This window comes from Argiope bruennichi, chromosome 8, assembly GCF_947563725.1.
Source record: "Argiope bruennichi chromosome 8, qqArgBrue1.1, whole genome shotgun sequence".
NCBI classification, from domain to species: Eukaryota; Metazoa; Arthropoda; class Arachnida; order Araneae; family Araneidae; genus Argiope; species Argiope bruennichi.
This window is the reverse complement of record NC_079158.1, coordinates 103,913,472-103,926,259: the sequence shown is the minus strand read 5'-3', so window position 1 is coordinate 103,926,259 and position 12,788 is coordinate 103,913,472. Positions and strand designations below refer to the sequence as shown.

General features: G+C 28.8%; 1 protein-coding gene across 3 annotated transcripts in view; it reads left to right on the top strand.

The window, feature by feature from the left end:
- LOC129981726 (myelin transcription factor 1-like protein) overlaps positions 1-12,788 on the top strand; it is a 145,308-nt gene that overhangs the window by 61,572 nt on the left and 70,948 nt on the right. For all 3 annotated transcript variants that reach the window (XM_056092684.1, XM_056092683.1, XM_056092682.1), the window contains exons 6-8: positions 8,436-8,498; positions 9,924-10,249; positions 10,851-12,665. In XM_056092684.1, coding sequence (XP_055948659.1) covers positions 8,436-8,498; positions 9,924-10,249; positions 10,851-12,665 — 2,204 coding nt within the window. The remainder of the gene's footprint in view (positions 1-8,435; positions 8,499-9,923; positions 10,250-10,850; positions 12,666-12,788) is intronic.

Genomic DNA, 12,788 nt, shown 5'->3' with positions numbered 1-12,788 from the left:
TTGCTCTAATTTTCTGTTAGCTCCCGTAGAATTTATACTTTAAATTAAAATGGAAATGGTTAAATTGCAATTAATATAAGAACATTTTTTTACTGAAACGAAGCATTTTTTTAAATATGAAAGCTGAAAAAATCGCTGAGTATTTAAATCTTATGGGCACTAAAGAATATCTTTTTTAATTTATGTAATATCTCAAGACGTTTTCTACAAAATTTTCTCAGATTCCTCATGAAAAGATCAATTAATTAACAATATTTAGTTTTAAATGCATGAAACTCTAAGAAAATAAACATAATCGTTTGAAATAATCGATCTGAAACAGGTTAAGCCTTCAAAAGCAAGTCCGTATCCGTTGAAAATAGATTTGTCAACAATCAGAACACAATGCGCCTGGGTAATTTTCAACGCCAATTATGGTAACGCAAATGAGTGAATTTTCTACGCCAGTTGGGGTAACGCTACGCTGATTAGAAATTTTTAATTTCCTTTATTCTATTTTATTTAAATTCAAAAGTACTTCAGAATGAATCTGAAAGATCGATTAATTAACGATATTTAATTTTAAATGTGTCAAACACTAAGAAAATAATCGGCCGAAAATATGTTAAGCCTATCCTCGTTAGAGTGGGAAAAAAAACTGAAGCCTTACTCCTTTGGCAATGGGGAAATGAAAAGATTTTTTGGCGAGAAAGTTAGTTTTTATTTAATAATTAAAATTCTAATTAAAAATAAAAAAGGGACCCCAGGTGCACATTCCCGACATCTAAGTTATGCATGATCCAAATTTGGTAGCCGTAGGTCGAACGATTTGGCCTGTAGAGCGCCAACGCACACACACATTGAACTTTATATAAGTATAGATATAAACTTAAATCAAAAACTTTTTTATGAACCCGATCGTTTTATTTAACTTCGTATCTGTAATATGCTCAGTTAAGCGAAAATGAAAATCCTGTATTATTTATGATAATTTTTCTTCAATTTTGAAAATAATTATGAGCATTTTTTTAATGTGACAGCATTAATGTGAGATTCTAATTTAATGTGAAATCGAAAACAAAAAGACACAATAAATGAATTCGAGAAACTGTTGCATGTCTTAAAAATTGACGCTATACCCTTTTAACCATTGAGGAGAGAGAAAAATTCTTATCAAACATTACCAAAAAAATTAATATTTGAATCTGATTTTGTAAAGAAATCAAAACAGAAGAATTCATTATTCGAAATTTTTCTGTAATAGAAGCTTATATTCGTTATAAAAGTTAATTTATTTTTTGTTATTTAGATTTATTCATCGTCTTTTTATCTCTTAGCTGTGAAATGCAATTTATGAATAATAACCGTTATCAAAATAAAGGATGTCCCAAAATCAACGCAAGATTTGAATTTGCCACCCTTCGTGCATTAAAGCATTGGCAACCCTATTAAAAATTGCATTTGATAGCTGATAGTTTAGGGTTATTAAAAATGAAATATTACACAATAGAACAACAGGTTAACGCAAGATTTGAACTAAACAAAAAACAGTTTTTTTTCTTTAAAATTTTATATTTTTATTGAATCATAAGGTACACAGTATAGGGTTATGTATGGAATAACGCTGAGGGTAAATGGCCCTCCACGGCTTTGCTGGCACATACGCACTCTTTTGTCGAAATTTTCTACGATCATTTTGCATAAATGTGGCTGAATTTCGCTGAAGCAGCATTGGATTTTCTTCTTCAGTTATTTATGGACTTATTGGCATAGACCTTTGACTTCAAATAATCCCATAAAAAGAAATTCAATGGTGTTAAATCACACAATTCTCAAATTTTTTAACTGTGGCCGCCAGACTTTCATTATTTTTTAAATATTGTTCAACAATCAAAACTCGTTGTTCTATCGTGTAACACTCTATTTTTACTAACCCTAAACTATAAGCTGTTAAATGGCTTTTTAATAGGGTTGCCAACACTTTACTACAAAAATAGTGACAAATTCAAATCTTGCGTTCCTTTTGGGACACCCTTTACAAAATCAGTATCTAATTTTTATTACATTATTTTTTAACCTTCTCCTTCCTTCCTTAACCTATAAAATATTCTGAAGAGAACAATACTTCTTTTAAAATCTAATTATAACCAGAATAAACCATTTTTTTTCTAATATAAAGTCAACAATACTGAAATTTTGCATTAGCACAAATTAGACATCGATGCACGAATTAGACATCTTGCTTCTACTCAAACTTCCTTAAATAAGATTTTAATAAAACTCTCCGAATATGGATTTCCAAAAGCTTCATAAACTATATTTCACTAAATAGAAATAAGAACTGACCCCTAATAGAAATTTACTCTTTCATACTTACTTACCTATAAGGCTTATTTCCATTTTAATTTATGTTTGGTAAATTGAGTAAAAAAATAACAGAATAAATAAATAATAGAATGTAAAATTAAATTCTTATTATTAAAGTAGAAAACTTAATTACATTTTTTTTTCTACATTCTATGTCTGAATCAACTATCATTAATCTTTTCTTCGAATTTCAGACTGGGAAAAAGAAATGACTCGACGCGATTTTTTAAAGTTCCATTTTACAGTCATCAAAGGCTTTGAAATGCAATATCTATTTCAAATTCAACATTTAATTTTATCTAGATAAAATCTCAATCAAAAGTCGCTAAAAGGTAATTTCAGCTCCTAGGATAATCGAGTCCAGGTTTCAATCAACATATCAATTCAAATTACTCGCTGAAATGAAAATAATTTGCGCTTCTCTCTGCTCAACCTATTTATTCAGGAGAGATCTAATCATAGCTCTCCCTCGCCCCCTTCTCTGAATATCTTGCCCTGTCCTGTCCTGTCTCGAGCAATACTTAAAATCGATTTTTAGAGAGAGGGAGAGAGAGAAGGGTTTTCTCAAGTACTGAAAATAAATTTAATTAGATGGTAAAATCCATTAAACACTAAACTTCTATTGATTCAGAAAGCAGCAGCAGCGCTTTTCTCGGAAGACACTGACAGTTTTGTTGCACTTGGGGGCGGCTTTCATAGTTCCAATTAAATGAATGCGAGTTTTATTAACTTCTTAGGAATTAAAATCTAATTCATGGATTATTTGGTAAAATTATTGAAAATTTTTACAGCTCTGCTTCTGCCGTTTAACTGCAACAAAAAAAATGGAAGATAAATTTAGAAAGCATCTATATTGAACAAATAAATGATGGAATCAACTGTAGAAAAAAAGTTTAATAATTAATTCCAGATAAGTAAAAACACGATATTAACTTCGAAACCGATTTTTGAACATTTTGGATACAAGTTTTGTTTGCAGCTATACATTGTATTCCCAATTATAAACTAATGGATTGAATTCAGATAGCAGCATTTTTTAAAAGCTAATTGGTGACATTTTTAGGTGAAAGCAAACATATAGGATATATCTGCTGTATAATAATACATTTAATATAAAAAAATTCATATATTCTTTTTTAACTAATCTGAGACAGCATTAATGGATGTTTTTGGTATCTTTATATCCTTTTGGAATCTCATCACAGCCGAAAAATCCAAAAATTTGCCTTTCAGACATTTTGTGGGGAGCTATATTTAGTCTGTTCAAAGCTTCTATATCAAATCTATGGGCAAAAAGCATCATCTTCACTCAACAGATAAAATCTCTAAGTGATGTTTATATTTAGCTAGTAACGTAGCTAGGTAGATTCAAGTGCTGCTAAACAATATTACTATTAGGTTGATATAAATAAATATATAAAAAAACATTCTTCACATCAAAACTTTTTACCTCTTTAATTATTGTTATGTTTCTAAAACATGTAAAAACTAACTTTTCACAATGAATAGTTCAAAGCGAATCGTCGTACACATCATGTAATCTCATGAGAACTCGCTCACTGAATTGGTCAACACTGAACCATGCCGAAATTCAGACTTCGAGATCTATAAATAATATTTGCCTGTATTGTCAGTTAAAACATTTAATTTTTAACCATTTTCAAACATTTTATTATCATAAGAAAAATATTAGGTCAATCTAATAACAAATTTAATATAAATAAACGTCATTGTAGTTATTTTAATATAAAAAAACGTCATAAACAAACGTATATATGACCCACATCGCCTTCTAATAATAGATCTGAATTCAACCAAATATTGTAAACTTATTATATAAAACAAGCGAAAGAGTACAGTCAATTTTCAAAGTGCAAAAAGTTAATTAAATATTCAATTAATTAGAAGTTCATCGAAGTGATCCCATTTTTTTCCTCAGCAACTTTTGAGCAAATTACTCCACAAGAAATATTTTATATCATCAAGAAATTCAAAATTTTGCCTTTCCAATGATGTGAATTTAATTTTTATGCAATTTGTCTTCCAATTCTATCACTTTCTCAAATGTTAGTAATTAAATACTCCGTTGCAAGCAAATGTGAGATTTTGAATTCGTTTTTATTTATAGTTACGTTTTATTTTTAAAATAATTTTGGAAACATTTCTTATTAGTTTTAATACTATTCTAAGTTTATTTAATTACATAATTGTAACTTCATCTTTTATTGTTGAAGAACAAGAAAGTACGCAAAGAACTGTTGCCAACGTCATTAGCAAAATTTTGGAAGAATATTAAAAGGAAAGTTTAAGAACAAACGACAAATAATTTATAGCTGGAATAACTATGGATTTGATTTATTTTTCACGTTTTTCATTAATGAAAGAATTATTTGTCTCCAAACGTTCCTTAAAATCTTTCTTATTCTTCAATATTTTATAAACACTATTTGAAATGTTTATTTTATGAATATTAATCGTTCATATAGAAAATTTGTTATCGGCTGTTTTCAAAAATCGTCTGGTTCAATTGAAACTTTTATTTTAATTTTTAAAAAAAAAGTGTTTCAAACCGCAAAAGAATTTTGTGCATTATAATATTTCTTAGAAAAATAGTTCTTACATAAAAAAATATTAAACATGACAGTGCAATGTGGAGTAAAAATTAAGCCTAATTGGTAATCCCGAAGAATATCTAAATCTAATGGCAAGAAACTCAGTGTGAGAGTTTGAGTGTAAAAAGTTATAAAATAAGAAAATAATGCGACAAAACGATAATAATCACTTTTATTATCAAAAAAAAACATTTAAAAAACAACTAGCCGTAAAAGGTGTACACATTTTGGTAAAATACAAATTAAATAAAATGTGATGTTACAGTTTAATAAAGTGTATTGTCACCTTTGATAGTCAAAAAAATTAATTATAATTTTACATACTAACACTCCTAAAAAAATCTTTTTGAATTAGTGTTACTTAATTACAAATAATGTTCTTAAAATGTATCCTTTCAATTTCAAATATTATTAAATTTGATATAATAGTTGAATCTATATTTTATATTCGTTTTATCAATTTAATTTGCCATCAGTTAGATCAAAAAATGCTTATACGATTGTATGAATAAGTGATTTTCTTTGCACATACTATTTAAATAGAACTGCAGAAAATTTCATTGTTTTTCAAATGTTATAAAAAATTAATTATGAAATATAATTTCAAATTATAATTTCTATTTGTCATGAAAAAACAAAAAAGGATTAAATAAAAATTTTCTTTTTAGATAGATATTGAAAGAATATTGTTTTGAATAGTTTGTTTAAAATATTTGAAATTATTAAATATTGCCGAAATCTTAAAATGATATAAAGTCATCAATTTATAAGTCACGTACTTAAAAATAGTGCACGAAAATAATTAACTATTCTTCTCCTATTTTCAGATTAATTAATTCATTCTCTTGTATATAATATAAAATAATATATATTCTTTCAAAAATTGTTTTATACTATATTTTTGTCAACTATTTATTTACAGATGAGAATTTCTTGCGTTTCCAAATGAACAAGACATGAAATCTTTAAACAGCAGACGATAATTTTTTTCATTTAATGTAATAAATGCTGGAAAAAATAGATTTCAGAGATAATAAAAACATAGAAAATTAATCAATAGTTTTGAAAGAAATGATATTTCTATCAAAAAAAATAATTTAAAACGTTTGGTAGATTTCTTTTTCTTTTTTAATTTTTATAGTTTGTCACAATTTTAATTTCGTATAACATTGTAGCAGATTTTTCATTTAACGTTATGGCAACTTGACAAACATTGTTTTTCTGCAATTATAAAAGGATGAAATAAAAAATAATCGTTGGATTCTAATATATTGCATATTGTTGTACTTATTTATCACTCAGAATTCCACTTCTTCCGAAAAAAGTTTACTCTGAAAGAGCGTTAAAAAAATGCGCTATTGATTGATGCTTTTTTATAAGAATCCGAATGTTTTCCTTCTGAAAGGTAATGATTGGAAAAGTTCCATGATCTATTATTTGTTCTTTTTTTTTAACGTGATGTCTAAAACAAATAAATCATAAGCCGTAATTCGGTGAAGAAAGAATAACTTCTGTAAATCTCAAGAAAAACTAAAAAGTTTTGCTGATAAAATAAGATGGAAAAAATTTTCATTTCGTTTAATTGATGCATAAAATATTAATTTACAATTCTTATCAATTTGCCGTTCTTAAAATATCAATACTTATTATCATTTCTTACAAACAAGTAAAATTATTCGATCATTTTTTTTTCCATCTCTTGACCTCTTTTATTTTTAGTAATTCAATGAAAACATACAAGTCTTTTAGATTTATTGAATTAAGCACTTTTTTAATTATTTGTTCTGTGACCTTAATTTATTTCGTTTTCATTAATGATGTTTTCGATAAACATGTAAACACTTCAATTGCATTTGACGACTTAGCTGAATGATTAAGTATGCGATGATGAATATTGTTGGTTTTTAAGCAGATCATTTGTGGAACTCAAAGAGGAAATATGCTACTACGCAAAAACACGCCGATTTATGTTGAGAATTTACTTTATTAGAAATTCCACAAAGATAAAGAAATCTCTTCTAAAATTGACCATATTTTACTTAAATATTATCCCAATACAATTGTTTTCTCCTTCAACAATTATTTACTTTTTCTTCTTTCATTTGACTCTGAAATAATTCTTAACTTGGCTGAATCAATAAAAATGCGATCAGAGTGAAACGAAAGAACACGGTACATATTTTTCTACGATACTTTTCATATAACCATCTTTTTCAAATCTGCCATACAGTAGAAAAAAAAATCGCCAAATATTAAGAAACAGTCGCCAAAAATTAATTAACAATCACCAAATATTAAAAATAAAAAAAAAATAGTTGCCTTTAAAAAATTACAGTTTGGCGAGTGTAAATGAATACCAATCATCAAGTGACAGATCTTGATTTTAAAATATATTGGGATTTTACAGAAAGAGTCTGATATCTTAGCAATTATCACATCATTTGAACTGATCTTGTACTTGGATACATGATATGTAAATCAACTCATTAAAGCTATGCATACTCGTTTTCTATAATAATTTTATTAATCCTGAGTTATACGTTGCAACAAGTATCATTAATAGAATTATTAGATGTCACTAGACAGAAATGAATTATAAGTATCTGAAATAAATAAAACCAAGCTAAGATATTTCAGTACAAAAGACAATAATTCAAGTTCATTTGATGTACATCAAACGAATTGAAGTGGTTGATCGATCGAAAGATATTTTTTGAAAATATCAATTTAATTTTGGAAAACTTAGCACCCATTCATAAGATAGAATGGACTCCTATAAATACAAAAGGAATATGGCGATTTAATATAGTGAACGAGCTGCTTACGAAGAGTAGGCATTTTAAATGAGCTATTAATATTTAGAAGCGGGCATAGTTATATTTGTCATGTGACTAAAATATCATATGAATTGATTTCATTCAACTAAATTTGAAGAACAAGGTTGAATGTTGATATTTAATTGTGTGATCCAGTGTTGTCATAAAATGAGGGCCATGAAAATTGTTCCATCAAATGTAATAACAAACAAAAAAGTTTAATTCAACTTCCGCTGTCTCGGGAATACAAGGAGTCCAATATTTATTAAAAAATCATTCAAAAATGTACCCTTTCTTTTAATATTTATATCACTGACGTAAACATTCGTCCATGTAATATTTTAGTCATTGATCTCTAAATAGAAATTGGATTATTCTCTTTTTTTTTCTATGGATATTTCTCCATATGCTTTTAATTAATTAAGATGTATGTTACTGAGTAAGACCCGGAACGAAGATTAAAAATATTTGTTTCTGTCCGAGCGATGAAATATGAATGATTCTTTATTCATCTTGAATCTTTATTTATTTGTATATTTGCATATTTCAAATAATTACATCCAAAGTAAATTGTATGCATATATATTCAATTATACCCTGATGCTATTATTAAAAGGGAAAAACATACATATTTTAAGCAGGTGTCATTTTTACATTACAGCTGCCCTACTAGAGGTTGTGATGGGTCTGGTCACATCAATGGGAAGTTTACCAAACACAGAACGTATGTAAATTTATAAATTATTATAATTATGTCATGGAATGATTTTTATTTAATTATTTGATATTTTTAAACACTTTTGTTGTATTTGACTTGTTTCATGCTTATACTCATTTCCTGTTACGTTAAATTATGCTAACTAATTTTAAGTAAAGTTTGATTCCATAAAAGTGTCGCCATCTCCTAGTAAATTAGAAAAGAAATTTATTTCAATAAATCATAATAGTTATAATTATGAAATATAAATCAAAATAGAAAAATGATTAAAATAAAAAGAAACTCCTTTTTAGTTCACTAATAAAAGTATTGTTTTTATAACTACTACTATTTTTTTATTATTATTAAATTTTCTGAATAATTATTAATAAATTTGAATAAAACATTAAATAATGTGAAAAATTTATATAAATAATTTTCTACAACTTTAAAATACGTCTCGAAAATTGGCATATTTACTACAGTAGAACGCATCTCTTTACAAAAGTTTGTTCTTTGGTCTGAAAAGCAAACGATATTTTAAAAAAAGTAATTGGTATAGTTGTTTAGCAACTGTTACCATTTTGTGCAGTTTTTATTTACAACTTTAAACTGTAGTTAAGAAATTTATCAATTAACTCAGAAATTTTAATAACTTGATATAATAACATAATTTGATATAACAGGAGTTATATAAAATATAACTAATTTATATAAAATTGAACTAATTTCACGGGAATGTAACCGAAGAAATATGACGCAGTGACTAATTTGTGAACATTGTAGCCTTTAAATTACTCCTCAATATTTCACAAGCATAATTATCTCATCGTGCGAGTATTGGATTATTTCTTAATTGTGGCTTCTTTTTTGCAAAAGTAAAATTTTGTAATAAAATAAAACTTAATAAAAAAAAAACTTTAAAATGCATTTTCCTTTTTTTTTGTGCAATAAAAGGCATTTTTAAATTACTTTCTACTTTTTTTAATCTTTAATTTCTTTTAATCACTATAAATAATTTTAATTTTTAAAAGTCACTATCAGGTAGCGCTGCTACTTGCATGGAAAATTTTATTTAACTAATTAATTGCTAAACCGATAATTATATTCTTCAAATATTAAAATAGCATATTGTTACCAACATTTCGAAACCTTAAGAAATTAGTATTTGAATATAATCAATTGAAACATTCTTCCTTTACAAGCATGAAACTAGTCAAGTTAATTAAAAGTATCTGAAAACTGTTTAAATCATAAAATAATGTTAATTATCTAATGAGTCAGAACAATTCTTTAAATAAATTTATTTTTAATTGTTCTTATTTATTCGATTTAAACAAATTTGGAAAAAGTAATCATCGACAAATTTAAATTTAAAGCTAAATAACTTTTTAAAGAGATGTAATACCTTCTTATCTTTTTAAAAATTACGAAGATTTAATATCTAAACAGGGTGGCCGGGTGTCCCGTGGCGGCCAAAAAAAGGAAGTTGCTGGACACCTCGGGCCCCGAATATTCGGTGGCGAAGACCAGGAGGTCGGAGCAAAAAAGAACAACCCCCGCCGAACCTTCCAAAATCAATCAAGAAACAGAGAAAAGGACATCAAACGGCCACAACCAGTCAGGATCCAAAGTGACCGCAGGAACACGGAAGGGAAGCCAAGAGTCCACCGCCAAGGCATCCGTCCTCAACGGGGGATTGATAAACAAGGCCAAAGATAGCCCTTCGGACACGCCAAAAGCAGAAAGGAATCACAGGAAAGCGGCGGACAATAAAAGTAATTGTCACTTTTAAAAATAAAACCATCCTTTCATCACCAGAATGAAACACTGAATTTGTAGAGGTGTAAGCAAATAACGTTCGTCATACCAAATCTAGCCAATCCTACCAAATAAATACTTAATTAAATATTTTATGTCGTGCAACAATCATCCATGATTTTTAGAAGTAATTACTAACCATCGGATATTATATATAAGTAATGGGTCTGTAACTGAAGTTATTGGATTATGATAAACAAAGCTAAAGATTCAAGAGGCAGAAAGGTACCATAGCAGAGCAAAATAAATTGTCATTTTTAAAAGTTGTTCTAATATTCGTACAACATATAGCATGATAATGTTTAGGTTTAAAACATCAATTTTTTTTTTTTAATATGTACTCTTAAAATATGTACTTAATACGAAAAACAGTACAAAAGTATCACTTAAATCTGAAAATATTATATCATTTCGCAATTATTTAATTCTTTTTCAAAGCTTATTGCAATAAATCTTGGAAATTCTCCACCATTTAACTTTACTTTAATACTATCTTTGTGTAGTACCTCACAAAAGTTTTTGTCTCCAAGATGTTCTAGCTAATTTTACATTTTTCAGGTTCTGGAAACAATACTCCAAAGGAAAATTCGGAGAAACGCTCCCGAAAAGGCCAAGAGACGGTGCCCGCTTCACGATCCATGGGTTCCCCGGTGGTGAACTCCAGAAAAACGCAGAATTCCATCGCCAAGACAGATGAAGACAGCAGGTGCTCGCCAAAACTCAAAGACAGCAGTCCGAATAACTCAAACCGTAAAAATGCAAGCTCACCACTAGGGAAATCGAAAGAGAACGATACAAAGAACTTCCAAAAGAAGTCGAACGTTGTGCAAAATGAGAAGCGGCAAAAATGTGGTGCTAACAGCAGTAGCTCAGCTCTCTCTATTCCTAAGGGTATCAAGTATGAAATGGAAGATGCCGAGAGTGATTCGAGCGAGAATCTTGAATCTAAATCGGACGTAATGCCGAAAAATGGTGAAAATAAAGTCAGATCAGATTCTTCTCCTTCCAAACCTAAAAGTGACGATAACTTAAGCGCACAAAAGAAAAATAAAACAAAGTCGGAAAGTGAAGGAGAACCAGTTTCTAAGAACATAAAAGAAGAGACAATCGCGAATGAGGATGAAAAACGACCACCCACAGCCACTTCTAGTCCGCCAAGTGACGCCAAACAACCAAAAGAACCCAAAACCGAATCGTTGCCACAAAATGTAACAAAAAAGAAAGAAATCTCATTTAAAAGTGACACTTCGCCGAAAGAATGCGAAAAGAAACCATCTTTTGATAATAAAACAAGCATACTGAATAGTGGAGAATCGTGTAAGAGCGTATGTCAAGATTCTCAAAATTGTGAAAAAGAGAAACAGATTGTGAATAATATTCCACAAGAACCAGCATTATCAAGGATAGAATATAAAAAAGAAAATACAACAGTAATTCATTCCGAACCAATTCAAATCATACCCCAAAGTACATTTTCTGGGATATCTGTAAGCAGTACAACATGCTATACTACTGTCTCGCAAAGAGAAAACTTCCAATTTAAGCAGCTAGGAAATGATTTATGTACGCAGCAAAACAATGTTAGAAATAATCAGAATGTGACGAACTTTACTGAAGCAAGATTAAATAGCAATCAAACATTCATTCACAGCAAACTACCGCCTGGTAATCCGACTATTTTCCATACCACTGAAGTGTTGGCCACTAAATTACCAGAGCAGAAAGTATTCGTTCCAGCAAATATTCAACCAAACAACAGTCTGTTGCTGAATCGAACAGGTAACCTGAAACAAACAAATAAAAAGCAACCAATTCCAAGATATTTCTCAATGTCGAAACAAGTCAATTTTCCAAACAATCAAATATGCAATCGCGATGAAAGCTTTCAGGTCAACAACTTCAGTATCCAAAATTATGACAGTACTAAGTTTAGTGCATATCGTCTGAGCCAAATAAATACTCCAACTTCAGAGTACAAACCTATCTGCAGCCAGTTTACAGTACATAAAGTTAAGACAGGACAGTTTAATAATATAGATTTCAATTTCAATGACGATGCCAAACGCGTTCAAGATGCGCAAGAAGCTTTAAGAAATTTGGCGTCAGGTTTCCCCAAAGATCATTCCGTCATAGAAAATTCTACAGAGAAGTCCGTAGTTGTTAGTCGATGCGAAAATACTACTCCTGAAAGTAAAGCGCCGCACTGTTTGCCAAAAGATCAAGGAAATTTATACACTAGACCATTTCAACCTCAGCCTATCAAGTTTGAAACTAAAAGCGATGCCAAACCTTTCAACTTGAACTACAACACGTCTCAGCAACAAACAACTAACTTTAACAACGTCAAGTATATAACAGAAAACAAAGATAATGGTAAATGTATAATTTATTGACATATGTTTTAGGTGTTATTGTTATCATTAAACTTAAAAGACATATAAATGGGAATTTATATCAAGGAACTTAAAATATTTATTTAATTCTGCGATATCACAA